The 22,206-nt window shown below is 39.6% G+C and overlaps 1 protein-coding gene across 5 annotated transcripts in view; it reads left to right on the forward strand.

Annotated features, from left to right (window-relative positions):
* Nucleotides 1-22,206, forward strand: part of Tspan12 (tetraspanin 12) — a 67,127-nt gene that overhangs the window by 17,035 nt on the left and 27,886 nt on the right. For all 5 annotated transcript variants that reach the window (XM_027389959.2, XM_035451135.1, XM_027389960.2 and 2 more), the window contains one exon: nucleotides 21,312-21,386. In XM_027389959.2, the coding sequence (XP_027245760.1) occupies nucleotides 21,312-21,386 (75 nt within the window). The remainder of the gene's footprint in view (nucleotides 1-21,311; nucleotides 21,387-22,206) is intronic.

Here is a 22,206-nt window from a genome sequence, read left to right on the forward strand (position 1 = left end):
AAATGGAGAAAAAAAGAATTCTTTTCTTAACCCTTTTGTCTGTCTATTACTATTCCATCAAGGCTTGTCTGAAATATTATCTCCTGAAATAATAGTGACGAGAAAAGTAATAAGTGATATTTCTAAGATGCTTCTTATTCCACACACCTTAGCATTTTACCTGATTATTGTTACATGAAGATTCTTATATCAATTAATCAACTTCATTCTCCCCACAACTCTAGTGAGATAGGTGCTATTATTGTCAGATAATTTAGATGGGGATCTAGAACACAGAGATGTTAAGTGACTTTTCCCAGTCTGCATAGTTCTTAAATAGAGAATCTGCTGAGACCACAGCAATCCACTTTGGATAACTTGTGTTTCGCTGTGTTACTGTATAAACACTGACTTTTCCTAAGTTCTTTGTAGTGTGTATTGTAGAATACAAAACATTTTAGATGTGGTCATTGACTTCAAACATGTCAGCAATGGTCTCTGACAACTAAATGTTAAATGAGGCTTAGAGAGCTTAGTAACCAGCCAAGGTCACTGAAGGGTGAGGACTATGGCTGTGAGTCAGCCCTCGGTGACTCTGATTGCCAAGGCCAATTCTCACTGGGCCTTTTCTCCAACTTGGAATTCCAGTGAGTTGCCCTTGCCATAAATTTCTTGTTATGTAAAATAGGTCAAAACTACCAAACCTTGAGCAACGGTTCACCTTTTCCATTGATTGAATAAATGTTTATTAAGCACAGTTACAGTCATGAAAGGTCACGAAACTAGAATGGTGAGAGAGAGTTACCAGCACATTTGACTGAAGATGGACCCTGGGCTACTGTGAGAGTAGATGGATGAGCTTGGCTGTGGGGAAGGTTTAGATTACAGAGGGAAGGGCTTGGTGAAGGGGGTCAAGTCAGTGCAGAATGTGACATTGTTAGGTCTTCGGTAAATATTTGTGGAGCAATCATCATGGCTTCTTCTTTGATGCCTCTTTGCCTTTTATCCTAATTGGGAAAACTAACTGGAGGTTCATTCCCTTTATGTAAGATAGAAATATTTAGGTATGCCTGATATGTTTCTCTAATTTGTCTGTTTCCCTGTAGTAGAACTTAGTTCAGTTTTAAGATTTATAAGCCAGATTATAAAAAAGGCTATTTTTGTTTTGCATTATTTTTGTTTGTTTGTTTTCAAAACCACTGATATTTCTGAAAGCTGGTGTGGCTCTTGAATAGTTATGAAAATAGGACCTTCAGTGAGACTGGGATGCAATTCAAGTAAACTAAAAGTGTCATTATCCAACAGTTCAGTTTCAAACAATTTCAGGGTCTCCTTCCAAACAAATCATTGTAACCAAGCTGCCCCTGCCATGCTCTACCCCCAAGAAAGACACTAAACCCAACTATCTGTAAACTATCAGGCTACCTATTAAAAACTTTGGATGAAAGATCATTAGCATAGCCCTTGTATTGAATTATTGATTTATAGATGCAAGAGGTTGAAACACCCCTATTTAAGGTGCCCAAATAAGACTCAAATTGTACAATTAAATTTAAGATAAATAATGGACAATACTTTTATGGGAGTATATCATGTGAAAAGTTTAGAAGATACGTGCACCAAAATATTATTTGTTGTTTGTGTGAGGTTTAAGTGACCATTCTGCTGTATTTTTTGTTTTTGTTTTTGTGTTTGTTTGTTTGTTTGTTTGTTTGTTTGTTTGAGACAGGGTTTCTCTGTGGCTTTGGAGGCTGTCCTGGTACTAGCTCTTGTAGACCAGGCTGGTCTTGAACTCATAGAGATCCACCTGCCTCTACCTCTGGAGTGCTGGGATTAAAGGTGAGCACCACCAACGCCTGACTCCATTCTGTGCTTCTTATGAATCTGGCCACCTTACTCTGATTAGAAATGTTTCCTCCCTCCCTCCCCACTCTGCTGCTGGAGATAAGATGCAGGGCCTTGTTTATGCAATACATGCTGCAGCCCAGCCGTAGATTTGATCTTAGTAAGTATGAAACTGTCATAGAATAAGAATGTATTTTGCCAGGCGTTGGTGGTGCATGCCTTTAATCCCAGCACTTGGGAGGCAGAAGAAGGCGGATCTCTGTGAGTTCGAGGCCAGCCTGGTCTCCAGAGCCATTGCCAGGATAGCTTTTCTTTTTAAAAAGATTCATTTTCATTTTTATGTGTATGGATGTTTGACTCCATGTACGTAAGTATATTGTGTGTGTGTGTGTGTGTGTGTGTGTGTGTGTGTGTGTGTGTGTGTGTGTGTGTGTCTGGTGTCTGCGGAGGTTGGAAGAGGGAATTGGATCTCCTGGAACTAGAGTTACAATCAGTTGTGAGCCTCCATGTCAAACCCAGGTCCTCTGTAAGAGTAGAAAGTACTCTTACCCATGGAGTTATTCCTCCAGCCCCAGAAACATATATTCCTATGAATAGTTTAAGAGTAATTAACTTCTAATTATGAGAACATTTTCTCATAGGTCAGAAGTAATTGGGAAAAGAAACTTGGACAAGTAGTGACTTTCAAAGTAATTTCAGTGGCGCAGATTTCTTCAGTCTTTCAAAGAGAAATTGAAGCTAAATGGAAATTGGTTTTAAGCTTTAGATAGGTACTCCCCAAGGCTTTACTAGTAGACTAAATGAAATTCATTTGTTATTACAACTCTGCTGTGCTATTAAGGCAGGCATTAGCGAAGCTGTGCCAGCTCAGGGGGAATGTAAATAGACTAACAGACACACACTCTTAAAGAGTCAACAGCAGCTGAATGTGACCATCAGGTCATCATTTGCCAGAATGGAAAGCTAATGTTTTCTTCTTCCCTGTCAGCACATGGCAGGTAGCCACGGGCTGGTCAGAATGAAGCCGGTAGACACATGGAGGACCTGTAGATTCTTTCAAGGAACATTATTTTCAGCTCTATTATTCCAGACAACTTGCAAAAGATGATTGAGTTGGTGGAAGCATTTCAAACGCTTCCTTAAGATATGCAGTGACTGAACCAGCTCTGAACAATTTGCTTTGTGAAAATCAGAGAAATCTTTAGCAACCTTGGGGGAGATTCCTTTCCTCAATGGCACTCTTTAAAACCACAATATGTCTTTACAGAGTCATAAATTTTCTACAAGCCTTGGTTTAAAATGTTCTCTTAGGTGGATGTTCATTTTGTAGTTATAAAGCTATCCATAAGTTATCAAGTTAAACTGAATCTACTAGGTGGCATGTTTCTCATCTGGTTTGAAGTTTGGAGTTTCGAACCTAGCAACTTTAGGCTTTACTTCTAAATTGAGGTCCACTGTGTTATTTTTCACGTGCTCAGCATCTGACGAGTTTTACCTTTGCCTTCTGAGAAAAAATTCCTGATGATTCGCTTTGGGTAGGCTAGAGAACTACAGAAGAGGAGAAGTAGTGTGCCTGAAGACACACAGCTGGTAGTGCTGTGAATAGCCTTCAAATACAATGTGCGTGCAAAGGCCATGAGTGTTTCACCAAAAGGTACTGTTACAGTACATCTGATTGGCTACACAGGCCACGCCTTTTTTTAATGCTTAGTTATGCTCTATTTATTACTCCTACCCACTTTTATTTTTTAATATAATCTTTATATTTTTATTTTATTTATTTAATTTTTTGATTTTATGAGGTAGGGTTTCTCTGTGTAGCCTTGTAGACCAGGCTGGTCTCAAACTAACAGAGATCTGCCTGCCTCTGGCTCCCGAGTGCTGGGACTAAAGGCGTGTGCCACCACCCACCTGGCTAATATTGTACCATGATTTTTTTTTTTTTACCTCAGTTCCTCTCACTAATCCGGTCAAAGTATTAAATAAGTTCTCCTCTCTTTGCTTCCTCCTTCCCGTTGTCCTGTCCATCCGTATCACACGCACTGAGCCTGCAGCCCATGATAGGCATTTCAGAGACAACAACCCATGTTCTGTCACAGAGAGCACCTTGTTAAATACTGTTTCCTAATATGTTTGAAAGATTTTTTTTAGCTAGAGATAAGCCTACCACCATCAAGTCATGACTGCTGTTAGCGTATGCAAAGTTTAAAGTTAGGTTCGTGCATGGCGACACCTCATCACCCCACCTTTAAATGCTGTTCATGACTTCTACTCCTTGTGGCTGTGGTGAGGAAGGTGGCAGTTGTGAAAAGTTCCTGATCTCTTCTCTGCTTCCACAGCACCGCTTTTCTGAATTTCTTTGGCAAATACCAAGTGGTAGCTATTCATTTAAAGTCATGTAGCTCTCTAAATGACTCGAGAGAAACTCTAGTGCACTGAGTCTTAAGATAAGAAGGCAAATAATGAAGAATAAACACAAGAAAATTAAATCCTGTAAGGCAATGAAGAAGCTAACTTTCAGATAATCTGCTTAGATCAACTGTGTAATGGCCAATGATAGCAACTACTAAGTAATATTACGAATGCCAAACCATTTAGAAATTTAGTTTTCAAAGATTGGCATCCATGTGACAGATGAAAAGTGGTAACAGGCCCTGGGTATATTTTTGTAGGTTAAGATGAATCTTAACAATTCAAATGACAAAAGTAATTATTTGAATTTTATTTAAATGTGGAAATAATATAGTTGTACCCCTCAATTAAGCAATACACAGAATTACTCCAAAATAAGTGGCTATTCTTTTATTTTCTTTAGATAGTCATTACTTGTGTTTTATAACTTTTGAGCTTGGAAGCGACAAATTTGCTTGAAATGATTGTACCCATGGAGATGGCGTAGAAACAGTGTGTTCAAGTAGATGGCAATTCTTATTAGTTGATGCTTGATGCTTACTGATTTAAGAGTTATTTCTAATTAAGTAAAAATCCAAACTATTTCAGGGCATCTCTGAGGTAATACCTCTTTAAGTATCTTACAGTTTCAAGTTCTGAAAGCATGGACTTAAAGCTTAACAGAACAATTAGAGGTTTGACTTTTTCAGAATTAAAATGTTATAATTCCATAAACTTCTTTAGTGTGATTAAAAGTACGTTGGAAGAAGTCTGAGAAATGATTGTCTAGTTCCGTGGAGGGTACACAGCATGCATTTGTGCTATGACCTGAGAATTGAGGATAAAGTCAGGTGCTGGGAGGACATGGTGGGCAGGGGCAGAGCAGTGGTTCCCAGGGACCCTGTGGGGAGCAGGAAATAGTAAAGAAACTAAAATGTTAATAAACAGAGCAAATCTAGTGCCATTAAAAAGCTCCTGGTAAACTAGGAGCAAGGCACGTGTGTCATAGGTATAGTTGAGTGGCCTGTGGGAGCTGGGGTAGGGTTAGGGACTGACAGTCCTAAATATCATACCTATGATTGGCAGTCTGTGGTTTTTAAGCAGAAGAGTCATGTCATCTGGTTCATCTTTAGGGTATACCCCTGGTAGCAGTGTGGACTCTTAGTTACTTTGGGGCCTTTTGCTCAGCAGAAGGAAGAAAAGACCTTACGATGCCACTCTGGGGGCCTTCTGTTTATAGATTTTTTTTAATGACAGAAGAGAAAATAGAAAAGATTCTTTAATACTCTCAAGATGCCTTTAGCTCTAAAAGTATCCATTGTAAATAAAATTGTAGCAGTCTGGGTGTCTTTAGTGCTGTTTTGATAGCAACAAGTATAGCTATCTAGCTAAATTGACACCAAGAAACTGCATGCTGGCCTAAGACTTTTTTTTGGAGACAAGTGAGCACCTAGAGACCTTGTAGAGGGTATGACAGTACATATTTGGTATTTTTCTAGCCTCAGAGAAAATAGTTCCATGGACAGCAGGGTGTGATGGTCCATACCTGTAGTCCTAGGTACTCAGGAGGTCAGTGGAGGTGGATTTTGTCTAGCCTGTGCAACACAAGAAGAATTCCCACCACTAAAAGGTTCTGCTAACAGCTAATTTAGGCAAGGATTGTGGTTTGAACTGGTTGACCTGCTTGAGATAGTTAGGGAAGGTTGGAAGAGCTGACTTGGAGATAACATATGGGCTTTACTTAGTCATCATGTGTTTGTCTAAGAATGCAGGTCTCTCAAGGTCATTACTTTTCAGTGTTGTTCTATTCAAATATTTGTTTGTAATTAAAGTGCATTTCTTTAAAATTATTTTGAAATCCACGTAGTTTAATTCATACTCTTCCTGTTATCATCTAGACCAGTGCTTCCCAACCTTCCTGATGCTATGACCCTTTCAGACAATTCCGCAAATTGTAGTGATGGCCAACCATAAAATTATTTTGTTCATAACTGTAATTTTGAAACTGTTATTAATAATAACATAAATATTTAATATGCAAGATATCTGATGTGTGACCCCAAAGGGGTCATGGCCCACAGGTTGAGAACTACTGATCTAGACTGAACCGTTGCTATTTTGGGAATTTGCGATTTAATGATTTTGCCATTCACACATGATTTCCCTCCTTTGTACTCCAACCATGACTGCCAGTCAAGAATTGTTTTCCTTTATTATTGTTATTATTATTATAATATGTGTTCGTGCATTGTGTGTGTGTGTGTCTGTGTGTGTGTATACACTCATACCTGCTAGGGTGTACATGTGGCTGTCACAGAACGACTTTGGACATTGGTTTTCCCCTTCTATTTGCATAGGTGCTGGGGCTCAAGTGCTTTTACCCAGTGAGTCATCTCATCAGCCCAAGAGTTCCATTCTTGTAGCTGGTTCTTTGTCCTTCTACTTTTAACTGTATGGTAGGGTTTTCTTTTTGTGTGTGATATGTGTGAATGAAAAGATAGTTGGCATTGAAAGTAGAAAACTCTAGGTGAAGCTCCATGGCAAAATGGCCATTCTAACTATATAGAAGTTCACTGGGAAGTATGGGGCTTAGGATTGGGCAAGTGTTTGAGGGACTACCTTAATTTATCTGTGTGATATTTTATTTGTGAGTTTATTACAATACAGTACTTTTATTTATTTGTTTTAAAGAAAATGTATCTTCACTCAGGAAGATAACATTATTTACTTGAATAGGTTAAAACTTATGAACAATTTGTCCACTATAATACATATTTGCCGATGTGGATTTAGGAAAATAAAAATTATTTTTCTTTAACACTCCTTATGGCAATACTGAGGATTTAACTCAGGGCTTCATGAATCCAGGCAAGTGCTCTATGACTAAATTATACTCCCCAGCTGGGTTTAAAAAAAAAAACTTTCTAACAATTAGGCTTGTGTGTGTGTGTGTGTGTGTACAAAGTAGATTGGATAGATTAACTGAAAAAAAGGTAAAACAATGTGATTGAGAACTTGTTTTCACAGTTGTAAGGTTTTGAAGTTATTAGCAGGTTCTAAAGTTGAGTTTTCATACTTTAGTGTTTTTTCCTGTTGAATAGCATCTCTTTAGCCTTCCAGTTTCATCTCTTGTTAGAATTATTGGCATGGTGATGCCTGCCACTCTTACGCTTGGAAAGGGTTGGCACATTTGGTTGGGTCTGCATGAGATCATGCTCTAGGTTGTCAAGTCTAGCCTTGCTTGTCTATGTTGCTTAGGTGATGTCTAAGGCAACTTTCCATTTGTGTGTTCATGCGCAGGTTATGGGAAAAGGGGGGCCCTGTCTCCCACTCTGAGGAATGCCCAGTAATCTGTAGCCATTGCCTCTCCAGAGACCAGGAACAGCCTGTAACTTGTTTGGGACCTGGCTGCGATTGCAGACTTGAGCTGACCTGGTTTACCAGGAAACAGAAGCTGTATATATACATGGTGACCTCTCTAGCTTGTCCAGCTGTTTTATTGCCTGACCTTTAATGCCTTCCCTTTCATGATATAGGTCATTGCCCCACCCCCATCCCGGGAACTTATAGCACTCAGCCAGACCCTCAGAGTCTGGCAGGACTTATTTCTCTGATGAGTTTTTGAAATATCACGTGATGCAAACACTGATTTGAGGCCCACCAACAGCCTTGATTAAGACATTGTCTCAGCAAAGACAAGTAAAAACAAAATTGCAGAGGGAATGAAAGGTGAAGGCAAGCATGAATGTAAGAGCGTAGCACGCCAATGTTTACCTGAGCTTGGATTTCTGCCAGTGTCGAGTGGTTACAGGACTGCAAAGTTGTTCCTTCAGCCACCCTCGTTCTAGTCTTTTCCAAAACTAGATTACCCTCATTCTGTTTGCAATTGCTCAAAGGAAGGACATTCAGTGTTGCCTTTTCTTTGAAAAATTTGTAGGACGACATTAGACTTGACCGATGGATGCGCCTGTAGAATGTCCCACTCCTGGCTCTGCTGTCACTCCTCATGTTGAGAACTAGCTAAACAGAGGCCCGGTGTGGGTATGTGTGTTTTAAGCAGCGAGTATTCTTAGGCTGTTAGCATTTCAGTCCCTGTGAATTCCTAACAGAAGGGCAAACCATTCCATTATCTTGTACAAATATTTGGCACTGGAATTCTCTTATTTACTAACTATAAGTAATATAATATTTTTAAACCCGCAGTCTCCGAGGGAGGCAAAAATAAACAACTGACATAAAGATACTCAGCACTGATGGCTCACAGAGCTCAGTATTTGACAGGGCAGAGACTGGAGTTTATCATTGATCATTAAGTGAACGCAGGCCTTTCATCAAACTTGGTGTTTGTTCAAAGCGTTGTTCTGTAGCAGGGAGAGAAAGTCAAAGGGTCTGTGTTTTTAGAATATTAAAATGTCTAGTAAGGCATGTTGTATTTTGAAATTGACTTTATTTTGGAGAATTTGTATGAATTTTCCTAGATAAGCAAATCAGGCTTTTGTGGTTTTAAATTACATGGAATGTTATGTATAGAAAAAATTCTAACTGGTTAGTTACAAATTAAGAGGGGAGTATACTTAAATAATTTTTATAGTGTTTATCACTTTTACTTTTTTAAATCAGGAAGCATTTTCATAGAGTTGGTGATACTTGGCAAATTGTTTCTTATTTTCTCACAAAATATATGTAAACATTACAATTTTGTTTCATTGGAAAAAGCTGCTTTTCTAGTTGGTAATATGGGAGAACCTGGATGGATAACAGCCACCTTATTTTTTGATGTTGCATGCAAGGGTTTGGTTTTCATTTGGAGTCTATACCACAAAGTTCTTACTATAGAATTGAATGGAATAGTGTCTAAGTTTTACACAGAACACACTTGCACTAAGAGACACCACTGTAATTAAAATACTCATTTTCTGTATTTCTCAACGTCCTACGAGGTTTAGCATGCTCAAAACTTTGATTTTGTTGGCAAAAGATTAGTTTTGTTAATTCCATTAGATTGACCAAAGTTAGAAACAAAATATTTAGGAAGCAAGCTTCCATAATAAAATTTACTTAAAGTAATTACATAAAAATTACTTAAAGTATTTCATTAAAAATACATACTGCCTTCTTAGAAAGTTTTTTAAAAAATATTGTTAGTAATAAAGAAGTGAAGATATAAAAAGAAATGAAATCACTTTCTTTTGTCAGTTGAGTGTCTGGGCACTCATATGTCTAGTCCTTCCTCATAAAGATGTAACATGTAAATAACAATGAATTAATTTTATTGTCAGAAGGAAGCTAATCTGACCAAAGTTAAAGCTATAAAATGAAAAGAATATGGAGCTACCTTCTGATAAGATTTGGTAATGATGTCATAGAGCAATTAAGGTTGTGCCTTAAACTAGCCAGAGTGTGACAAAGGAAAAAGGGAGGGGTTTTTTGTCATTTTTAAAATGATGTATTGGTAGTTTTTTATTTTTCTGCAACTGGAAAGGTAAAAGATGGATATACAGGTTTTTGGGGATACTTCTACCTAGTTTAAAGGCAAAGACACACACTCACACACACCCTACATACATATGAAAAAACAAAGATCCAGAATGGAGACGAGTGCTGTGAAATACTATCATCTTGAGTATTCCAGCATGGATGGAGAAGGGACCATGGAGTGGTTAGGAGGGGAAAGGGAGGAGGTGGAAATGACCAAAATACCCTGTCTATGTGTATGGAATTTTCAAAGAATAAATTTACAGTGTTACTTAATTAAAAAGAAACGATGATAGACATAATTTTGAGTAGTAAATTGTATTAATATATGTAGATAATATATGATTTGTATATGTATACACCTGTTAATTGCATCTACGTATATATATTTGTGTGTACATATATTAGATTATTTTGCCTCCACTTTGGTGTATGTGATTTGATTATACCCATATGTGGATATATTTCTTCAGTAAATAAATTCAAGTCTCAGAATAAAGTTACCTTCATGATAGCATCTTAAGCTTCATAACGTTGTTATTGAAACAAACTTGTAGAAGATAATCTGACTCGTGCTAGTTTAGGTAGAATGTGCATTTGGTTTTAAGGAACAGTGATTTTCAGTCAAGTTCAGAGCCGTAAATCACATTTAAGTACATACTTTGTGTGTTTTACTAAACTACCCCTAATTTGAACTACTGAAGGTGTATTAACAAAAGTAAGACAGTAACCTGAGCATTTTGGAAAGTTTCCGAATGCCACTCAAAGTATTTGACTCTAATAACCTCGCAATGTATTTCGTGCACTTCCAATTTTCAGTATTTTGGAATGACTTCTTTTAGAATTAATTCTTCAGTGTGAAGCACACTTAAGGTCCCCTGGTTTCTGCATCTTTTCTCCTGGCCCCAAGGCTACAGGGAGAGATATCTGCTTTAAATTTTTGTCCTCCCTTCTCTGAGAGTGCTCCATGGATATAATTTAAAGAGTTAATTTAGTGCTAAAAGCCTTATGAAATATAGAAGTCCTTCACCCCTGCCATTTTCCACTCCCAAAGGCAACTGCTATCAATTGTGGCCCTGCAGATCCCTCTGTCATTTACCTCCATATCTCTAAATCACATTTTTATGTAAGGTTTCTCATTCTTCCAAGCTTAGTTTTAAGTACCGTACGTTGACTGCAGTAAAAGATGAACGCCTGGTCTTTCCTTGCCCACCATTGCTATATTTCCTGTCCTTAACCCAGAGGTATCACAGCTTGGGTTAGTTCAGTGTTTACAAGACTAGAACTGTGGAAAGTCTACTCACAACTGGGCCACATAAAATACTGCATTTATGCTTTATTTCTGAATTAATATTTTGTTAAAATGAATAACTTAGTCTTTTATTATATTCTTACATAATCATAATTCCTTCTGGGATCATTTTTTTTTCTTCACCCATTAAAATGTATTGAACCATTTAGTTTTTTTATTCCTCAGACGGTGCTGAGCCTGCTCCCGTTTAGGTCTGTGGAAGCTGTAGCCATTCATCAGGTCATCTTTTAGCATTCTGCCAATTCATATGCCGTCTCTTGTTTTGAATACATTTAGGATTTTACCTCATTCCTTTTTGGTCCTTTTCTCATTTCCATTATGAGTTCTTGGCAAAGCACACAGAAGAGATTTTTTTGTGTGTTTGTATGACTGGAAATGCCTTTTTAAATGCTGCTCACACATTGGTTTTGGAGGGTGAAGAGTTACAGCTTAGAAATCATCTTTCGGTCAGAATTTTGGAGAGCCTTTTCCACTGCCCTGTAGCTTCACATGTTGTGTTCATTCGTTTGATTGAGTTTTGAAACTCTGTAGAAAGGTGTGTAGACTTGACCTTCAGATCTGCTTCTGTTGTACCTGCTGCCCCTGGTGGAAGACGATCTTAATGTCTCTGTGGCCTCATCTTTCTGGTGGAGACAGGATAGTCACCCAGCTTCATGGTATTGGTGAAGGGACAGTAAAGGGTCCAGTGTTTCCTTAAATGAGTTTTCAACAAATCTTTTTTTTCAGAACCAGCCACCCCTGGAGGTGGATAAAGCTGCTAGTACTCAATAGGAATCAAGTTATTCTGAGATTTTCCCCTCTACCCATTCATCCTTTAGCCTTTTCAGGATCGTGAATAGATTTACTGTTCTTCTTTCTCTTTGCACTCTCCTGAGTATGCCTGCTGCTGTGTCATTTCATGTTTTGTTTTCTCTGACATGATACTTTTGTTAAAATTTTAGTGACATTTTAAGGACAGGACAGACAGGCATGTGCTTGATCTGTTTACATCAGGGTGGAATCCTAGTGAAGGGGGTATCAGGGAACCAGACCATTTCTGTAAATAATTGCCCCTGTAGTAAACTTGAGGATTTGCTATTGCTATTATAATCCTTAAAAGGGGCTGGCTATGAACACCCTTGTTTCTACTGAGGGATACATTCACCTATAAGTCACCAAGGATTTATATATATCTGGTCTTTACCCTTACCATTTTCATGTCACATCTTTCCCTTCCTCTTCAGAAATGCCCAGTGGACAGAGGCTAGTCATTGATGCCGTGCCTCTGTGCTGTGGACAGACAGGTATTTTTAAATAACAAACATGTTGATTTCAGTGCATTACAAAAAGAAGTTGACTTATCCATCCTTGTGCAGTTTTCTAACACAGACGTTTTGAAAAGTTCCAGATGTATTCTCTCCAGACAGATACTTTACTAATGATTTTAATAAATAATCTTTGGGATTATATTCTGTTGTGTGGATGACACCCATAGTCTCAAAAGGATGAACAATGTTTGACATGGCCATCTTCTAGCCATAATAACATAATGACCACAGTGCTATATTGGCCATGTGCCGGAGGTGAGCATAGTTATTTTCAATATAATGTGTGTCCTAATAGAGTCTATTATGTGATGAAGAATGGCTACCATTATTTTAGGGAGTGGTCAGAATACAAGGGCACATTATGTCATTGAATCCTGTATATGGTACTGCTAAGCAATTCTCATTTTATGAAATAGGAAACAGTCTTACTGGTTTGTGGGAGACCATCAAGCTATTAGTTAAATTAGTCAGACCTAAAGCCAGGTCTATTATGTCAAGGCCCATATTTTTCTATTACTATAACATTTTCAAAATAGGCAGCAATGCAACTCTACATGTGTGTTGCATGTCCTATTATTACTAGATGCTTTTTCAAAATTACAGTATTTTGAGGGTAAACCTGGTATGTATAACATAAATTTCAACTTAGTTAGAATAGAGGGTCTTAACTATTTTAAGGAGCCTAACATTGAACAAATTTACAAAGTAAGTAAAGTGCTAATGAAAATAATTACGTTTGAGTTTCCCTACAGAAACATGCAATTTCTTATTCTTAGTTCTTTAAAATGCTTAGTTCCTAGTACCCCCGGAAGATGGGGAGGGGCACAGTGCCCCTGTCTTTAACTGTGTAAATGATCTTAAATGTTTCCAGGCACACTGGATTATCAGAGTGTAGTCTACAAAAACAAGCGAACATAAAACAGAGAGACAGTATTCAAAATACAAATGTGTAGACAGATATCAAGGGAGTCACATGTTAACAAGAGACTCAAGATTCAATATAAGGAAGAAGAAACCTAAGGAACTGCTGAAACTGACCTTTGGAGTTTGCAAACTGATCATTATTCCCACTGACATTTATGGAGTATGCGCTGTGTGACAGGTACTGCTTAAGCACTGGGAATAAAATGATGTTTAAGAATAAGATCTTGCCAGCTGGAACTGATGACCTGGCTACTGACTGACACAGTAATTTGTGGAGAAGGCAGGCAACTGGTTTAAGCCTCTGAGGCCTACAATAAAGAAGACAGGGAGACCCTGATACATTGAGGGAAGGAATAGAGTCCAGCAGTCAGGAGCAAAAGAAAGTCCAGGACTAAATGGCGCCCTATAGCAGACAATGAAGGCTGTGCCAGAGGGAAGATTGCAGCAGGCCGTATTGCACTGGGTTTCACAAAGTAACACAGAAAAGCATTTGTAACACATTTCAGATTTCCTGGAGCATGTGGTTGGGTACCAAGTGCCGCCTGACAACGGCAAAGAATGCTTCATTTTTAATTTTCGTATTATACAGATGAGTCAACCGACAGCAGGGCAGTTAAATGAACAGCCCCAAACCACTGCTATTTGGAGCTGGCTTTGAACTTCAGTCTTCTAGCTCCAAATTCAGAACTCTCCATATTCTAGAGGGAAGGCACTTGGGAGAGGACAGGCTGAGTTGCTGTGTAAATGAGGCAGGTTCAGGTAACCTCATCAAACAAACCACATGCACTGGGAAATTTGGAAGAGAGGTATGCAAAGAAAGCCATAGCAAGTGGGATGTCAGTTGCCTAATGTCCCTCCACTGTCTGGATGGAGAGGAGATAGATGCGAAATGCAGGTGGCTATCCCCTTCATACTGTAGCAGAGCTGGATGTTACCTCATTCCTTAGCTAGATAAACATTACCATCATGCATCAAGACGCTCAGCTCCTCAGTGAAAATAGTGACTGAATGGTTCTCTGCACAATGATCAGTAGGATACTGACTTAATGATTCAGACCTCCTCAGAAAGCAAAGCAAAGCAAAGGATACGTACAGTTGACTTGTGTGGTGTAAGGATGGACTTGACATGCCGAATTTTCCAAGAATGGATTTGACATTTTGAGTGTTCCTGGAATCAGGTGATGGAATGTTTCAGGTTAAAGTCCTAGTAACGGAGTAGAATAACAGAAGGGACCATGGAACATCCTTCATAAAAATGTTTATTTGAATTAAATTATACATTTAATTTACTTCAAGAAAGCTTGATAATGTAATAAGGAATATTTTCAGCCTCAAGGGCCAATAAGTCAGTCTCCTTGAGTGTTAATGGGATAAAGGCCCAGTGATTGTGCCATGTGGGATTACTAGCATCAGATGAAACCACTGGAATTTCCCAGAGTTAAAAGAATGGCCAGATCATATGGAATTTACCTTGTCATATGGTTAACAAGTGGTTTTGAGTTTTGGAATGAGAGCATGTTTGATGTATGTACTTTCCATCCCATGTATGTGAATGTTTAAGTAATGAGAACGGCAGCTGACTGTTGTGATTCTTTTAAGAAAACCAAATGCAGGGGCTGGAGAGGAGGCTCAGCTGGTTAGAGCAATTGCTGTGCTTAAAGAGGGTCAGGGATTCAGTTCCCTGCACCGGGTGACTCACAGCTACCTATATAACTCCTATTCCAGAGGAACTTACATTCTCGTCAAATGACCTCCATGGGTACCTGCATACATTCAGGCACATAAACACACAAAAATCATAAAAATATAAAGAAACTAGACATAATAGCATACCTGTTGGTGTAGGCCTGCCGCTTAACTCTATATGTCTGTTGATTCTTCACATATTGGATCTATTGCATACATCTGAGAACGTGCCTATGGCCAGGTTCTGGATCGTTTTCCAGCCTCACCAGTTACTCCAGAAGGCAGAGAATGAGGATGCTAACTCAACTGGGATTTCTTTTTTTTTTTTTCCTTTTGAGACAGGGTTTCTCTGTGGTTTTGGAGCCTATCCTGGAACTAGCTCTTGTAGACCAGGCTGGTCTTGAACTCACAGAGATCCGCCTGCCTCTTCCTCCCGAGTGCTGGGATTAAAGGTGTGCGCCACCAATGCCTGGCACTCAACTGGCATTTCAAAGGATTTCGCTCAGTCCCGACATCTTCATGGTTATCACCAAGCTGGAGTCAGGGCAGCTCCTTTTCCAGTCAGCACAGGTAGTTATCACCCGGTCCATGTTTATCTGGAGTGACATCTTGTTTGTTGCAGGAACTGCTTTGGCTTTTACTGTGAGTCTGGATCTGTTTTCTTTTTTGTAAACATATTTTTAAGGTTGATTCTTTGGAATTTTCACATCATGCACCCTAATACCATCCGTCTCCCAGCACCCACCATGTCTGCCCCTCATTCTTACAGTGTCCTCCAGAAGGAAAACAATAAAAGTAAGATAATAATAATAGTAACAGTAAAAACACAAAGAAGAATATCAATTTCAATTAAAACTCAAACAGACAAACAACAACAAACAAAACAATAACAAAAAAAGAAAAGTAAGAAGGTATCCCATAGTGCAATTTTTCCTTGGACTATCACTGCCTCCTAATAGCTCTCTCCTCCCCTGCTCCTCACTAACATCCTATCTATCCAATATCCTTTCTGCTCCCCAGGGAGAGTAAGGCCTTCCATAGAGGGTCTTCAGAGTCTGTCATTCTTTGGGATTGGGCCTAGGCCCACCCCAGTGTGTCTAGGCTGAGGGAGTATCCCTCTATGTGGAATGGGCTCCCAAGTACATTCCTATGCTAGGGATAAGTATTGAGGCCCCATAGATTTCCGAGGCCTGCTCACTGACACCCACATTCACAGAGTCTGGATCAGTCCCATGCTGTTTTCCCAGCTATCAGTCTGGGGACCAAGAGCTCCCCCCTTGTTCAGGTCAGCTGTTTCTGTGGGTTTCACCAGCCTGGTCTTGACCCCTTTGCTCATCACTCGTCCTTCTCTGCAACTGGATTCCAGTTCAGTTCAGTGTTTAGCTGTAGGTGTCTGCTGGATGAAGGCTCTAGGAAGTTTTTCAACACATCCCTAGAAGTAACACAGAGAGATGAGATCTGAGTCTTGAAGCTGCTGCCCGTGTCTGCATCCCTATTAAGTACGCCGGGAGTAGAGGTGTCTGGTGAACTGGGAGCCCCTTAGCAAATGCTGCTTCATCTTTTCAACCAATTATTGCTTCGAAGCTGTCTTACTTAGAGATTATGCAGTTGTATTTGTTTGTTTGAATACAAGAAATATGAAGGAAGCAGTGCTAAGAGGACAGTTCATAGCACTAAGTGCCCACATGAAGAAACTGGAGAAAAGTCACACTAGAGAATTGACAGCACAACTGAAAGCTTTAGAGCAAAAAAGAAGCAAACTCACCTCAGAGGAGTAGACGCCAGGAAATAATCAAACTGAGGGCTGAAATCAATAATGTAGAAACTAGGAAAATAGTACAAAGAATCAATGAAACAAAGAGTTGGTTCTTTGAGAAGATCAACAAGATAGACAAACCTCTATCCAAACTAACCAAGAGGCAGAGAGAGAGAGAGCACACTAATTAACAAAATCAGAAATGAAAAAGGGGGGAGATATAACAACAGACACTGAGGAAATCCAGAGAATCATCAGGTCATCCTTTGAAAGCCTGTACTCCACAAAATTCCAAAATCTAAAGGAAATAGACAATTTTCTGGATAGATATCACTTACCAAAATTAAACCAAGAACAGACAAGCAGTTTAAATCGACCTATACCCCTAATGAAATTGGGTATGTTGTGTCTACATTCTCATTAAATTCTAGGAAGTGTTTAATTACTTTTTTTAAAATTTCTTCCTCGACCCAGGAATGGTGCAATTAGGTGTCATTTAATTTCCATGAGTTGGTAGGTCTTCTGCAATCAATTTGTGTTGTTGTTGAGCTCTAACTTCAAAGTGTGGTGGTCTGATAAGATACAGGGGGTTATTTCATTTTTTTGTATCTGTGGAGGTTTTGCTATGTTGCCAACTATGTGGTCAATTTTAGAGAAGATTCCATGTGGTGCAGGTTAAGACCATTGACATTGAGAGCTATTAATGTCCATTGATTGTTGGTTCTTGTTTGTTTTGGATTTATTGTTGGTGGTGTCATTGTGTGTGGATTTCACCCTCCTGTTTCTTTTCGTGTTCAGTAAAGTTAGATCATCTATTGCCTATGTTTTTGTAAGTTTAGTTATCTTCATTGGGTTGGAGTTTTCCTTTCAGAACTTTCTGTAGGGATGGATTTGTGGATGTGTATTGTTTAAGTCTGGTTTTGTCATAGAATATCTTGTTTTCTCCATCTATAGTGATTGAAAGCTTTGCTGGATACAGTAGTCTGGACTGGCATCCATGTTCCCTTAGTGTTTGTAGGACATCTATCCAGGACCGTCTGGCTTTCAAAGTTTCCATTGAGAATTCGGATGTGATTCTGATAGATCTGCCTTTATATGTTATTTGGCCTTTTTCCTCTACTGCTCTTAATATTTTCTCTTTATTCTGTAAGTTTGGTGTTTTGATTATTATGTGGCAAGTGGACTTCTTTTTGTGGTCCAGTCTATTTGGTGTTCTGTAAGCTTCTTGTACTTTCATAGGCATATCCTTCTGTAGGTTGGGGAATTTTTCTTCAATGATTTTGTTGAATATGTTTTCTGTACCTTTGGCCTGTATTTCGTCATCTTCTTCTATACCTATTATTCTTATGTTCGGCCTTTTCACGGTGTCCCATATTTCCTTGATATTTTGTGTTAGGGATTTGTTGGACTTGAGATTTTCTTACGTCAATGACTGTATAACCTCTAGTGAGTCTCCAACAACTGAGATTCTCTCTTCCATCTCTTGTGTTCTATTGGTTATACTTACATCCTTAGTTCCTGATTGTTTATACAGCCTTTCTATTTCCAGCATCCCCTCATTCTGTGTTTTCTTTATTGTTTCTATTTCAGCTTTCATGACTTGAACTGTTTCGAGTGCTTCCTTCACTTGTTTGGTTGTTTTTTCTTGGCTTTCTTTGCATTCTTTAAGAGATTTGTTTATTTCTTGAATATTTTCGTTTGTTTTTTCCTCCATTTCATGTAATTTTTCCTTGTTTTTTCTTCTATTTCTTTAAGGGGTTTTCTTGTTTCCTCCTTCATGGTCTCTATCATCTTCCTAAGATAATTTTTAAGGTCCATCCTCTGCATTGGGCTTTTCAGATCTTGCTGGTGTGGAGTCCCTAGATTCTGGTGCTGTCATATTAGTCTTTCTTTTGTTGAGTGTGTTCTTATTCTGTTTTCTTGCCATCTCTTCTTCCAGTGGGTGCAGGTGGGGCCTCTCTATCTCCTCTTGTCACCTGGTGGTGTGTGTGGACCAAGACTTCAATGTCTGCAGCTCTGGATGGTCTTGCCTCTCCTGGTAGTCTCCTCACTCAGCAGGGTTTGGGGCGGTGGAGGGGAAACAAGAGTGAGGTGTCTCCAGACTCAGGGAGATCCTCCCTGTCTGGGTGGATCCACTCTATGCAGGCACAGGCCCAGAGAGATCCAGGGGTGATGGGGACGTTTGGCAGGAGTAGGGCAGGAGCAGAGGGTACACTTACCTCTGTAGAGGTCAGGCTGGCTGAGGGGGGAAGGAAGAGTCGCTCTTCTCTCTCTCTCTCTTTTTTTTGACAAACTTTGAACAAAGACTAAAAATGGCAAGCTCGAAAGTCAACAGTCCTGTGCCAGTGTCCTCCTTTTTCTTCCTCCCCTCCTATCCATCCTTTTTTGTAAATCTCATTACTTTGCTTTTTCTAGAGGCTGCTCTCTGTAAATAAAACAGCCAGAAATGTTTTCATCATGCACATCAGATTATGCCACCCGTTAATGGTTTGATCACTCTCACTTAGAATAAAATGCAAAGTCCATTTCCAAGCCCTCTGTACCTCAAAACATTGGCTGGCATCTGCTCTATCCATCCAGCGACATCTATACTCTGGTTACCTTGAGTTTGATTAACTCACTCAGCCACAAAGTGGTTTTGCATTTGGTGCTTCCTCCTCTGAGACTTCTTGTTGTCTGGAATCCTTACAGAATTGATCCTTCTCCTCCTCTTAAAGATCACCTTTGTTAAGAAGTTATTTCTAGTCCATTATCAATTCATCCTGCTTCGTTTTTACTTGTTATTCAATGTAACAAGTATTTATCAAGCACTAACTATATGTGATAAAGAGCACATTTGGGTGTCTGCTCTTCATAGAGCTGTGATTGCAAGGAAGGAGGTAACTGAAGGTACCCCCACCATCCAACGCTGCCACCCAATCTCATACTGTATAGGAAATAGAAGACCTGTGCACTCAGTGGTGTTCTGTTCCTGCTGGAATCAGCAGAGAGAACGTCTTGGAAGCCCATTCTTCCTCCGGTTTTCACTACTTGCTCCTGTAAGCTTACCTCCACCACTGGGGAGCAGTAAGGAAAAACACACAGAGCGGTGCTGCAAAGATCTAGTCCACCAAATTTACTGGGCACACTCCTAAAATTCACACGACCTAACTTTTGTACTTATTCCCTTGTGTGTGAAGTGGGAGCATCCTGTTTCAGAAGGCTCTCGACTAAATTATGAACTTGAAAGGTAGGAAGCTATCCAAAAGTTACTGTTTCTATTAAGAGAATCATTTCCCATTCCCAGTCAGGTACCTGAGCTCTGAAGTAACACTTCTAATGGAATGGGTTTCTAGAGTTTGTAAATAAAGTGCACAATTTCATTGTCCTCCCACAGAAGGGTTCTGACTCCTTCCTCTTCCTCTGCTTTGGAGAGATACATCTTCATCTCTTCATCTGTGTATCTAGGTGGTTTAATGTCCTTTTGCTAAATTGTGGGCAGGTCTTGTTTCCCACTTGTTTGCACCACCTAAATTCAGGTCAAACCCCTGTTGGCTGTCTTCTAAGATTTTCAAGTCATCCTTCAGCCCTTCCCGTTCAAATTGACTTAGTATCATGACATTATCTAACCCATTTATGTCTTTCTATTACTCAGAAACACAGAAACCTTACTGCCTATATGATGTGTTTAAAACCCATTAGTGGGTCATCTGGTGTCCCTATGATCTGTCTTCAATCTGCCTTTCAATTTTGGTCTCTCACTTTTCTTTCTTCTGGGTGTGTTTGTGTACCACCTACCCGCCTCTGTGTATTCGTTTACATCATTTTCATCTGCCTAATCTTCTCTAGTCTCTTGGTGCCAGATCTGCTCCCTGTTCAGGATGCTGTATATTTTCTGTTTCACAGAAATACCGACTCTTTATTTGCATTTGCATTTTCAATACTGCATGCAACATTGAGACCCATTTGTCTCTGCAGGCCTCCTCAAAACCTCCTCCCGAAGGAGAAACCTACTGTTCATTTTAAATTAGCAAAAGTAGTAGAGATTTTCTTCCATACTTTCCTTTTTACAAATGTAAAGGAGCCCTCCTCTCCCTTCCCCAAAAGAAAGTGAAAATGTGAAGCAGAGAAAGCATTGAACTTGCAGACCTCACTTCGTTCATTGTGAGAAGAACTCGGTGGATTTTCTCAGAGAGCTCAATTCAGCTTTATTAAATTGCATCATGTAAGTTCTTGGTTAGCCCGATGAAACTATTGACATTTATAAAAGGTTTACCCTAGCAGCTGACTAATGACAAAACAAAGAGTTGGGTGACTCCTCATGGTTACCAGTAGCTAGCTGGCCCAGGCTTGGGAACACTCTTTCCATGCCCTCCCTGAAGAGGGATCTGTGTATTCTTTTTTTTTTTTTTTTTGTTTTTTCCAGACAGGGTTTCTCTGTGCGGCTTTGGAGCCTCTCCTGGCACTCACTCTGGAGACCAGGCTGGCCTAGAATTCGCAGAGATCCTCCTGCCGCTGCCTCCCGAGTGCTGGGACTAAAGGTGTGTGCCACCAACGCCCGGCTGGGGTCTGTGTATTCTTGTCACAGATTATTGCAACCCTGATGCCTCAGGTAGTTTGACGCTAACGCTCCCTCTGTCTCTCTGTCTCTCTACAGTACTTCGGAACATTACTGGTCATCTTCTGTGTAGAACTGGCTTGTGGTGTGTGGACATACGAGCAGGAGGTTATGGTGAGTTCCCAGTGGGGCAGAGTCACAGTGTGGGGCACTGGAGAGTAACTCTGTCACATGGCTGTTACTTCAATGATCACATGACGTGGCAAGGCTCAACATTCCTGACACTTCTAAAAAAAATCACACACACACACACACACAGATATATATATATATATATATATATATATATATATATATATATCCTACTGTGGCTAAAGCACATTTCCAAGCAATAATTTAAAATCTTTATCTTGGGGTACTGTGTTACATTGTTAGTTCTATAGATTTCTTAGACACGGTCCTCCTGGATTGGAACTAGTCTAAGACAGTTCCACTAACTTCTGAGGTAATAATGAGGAACACTAGCATGTGTTTATTGGAGAGTGCTAGATCTCCTCCTTTAAGCCTATCCTTGCTGACCACAGCAGAACGCCCTGGAGGAAGCCAGCATCTCCTGATTGCAGCAAGCTAAACCACATTGCCCTTTAAGAAGTGCATTTGAAGAATTGCTGTGTGCTCACAGTGGTGTAAAAACTCTCACAGCTTGAGATTTGGCTGCTTGAAAACAGCAGTTCAGCATTTTCCCTCTTATTTCAGCCATTGAAACCACCAGGAAAAAAAAAAAAAAAAACAACCTTCATAGCTTTCTTAGAATGAACTAGAAGTTTTTTCAGCCTTTTTTGCTAGTTGCTCTGTCACTTGCACCATCCCCCCTAACAGTCCTCCACCCCAACCCTGGCCCTTGCATAATTTCAGTGGTGACATTAGTACAGTTCTTCCCAGTGAGGAATAGAGTTGCTTTGCATGCCCCTGAATGCTGGCTGGTGTCATGCCT

Source organism: Cricetulus griseus, assembly GCF_003668045.3.
Source record: "Cricetulus griseus strain 17A/GY chromosome 1 unlocalized genomic scaffold, alternate assembly CriGri-PICRH-1.0 chr1_0, whole genome shotgun sequence".
In the NCBI taxonomy this organism is placed as follows: Eukaryota; Metazoa; Chordata; class Mammalia; order Rodentia; family Cricetidae; genus Cricetulus; species Cricetulus griseus.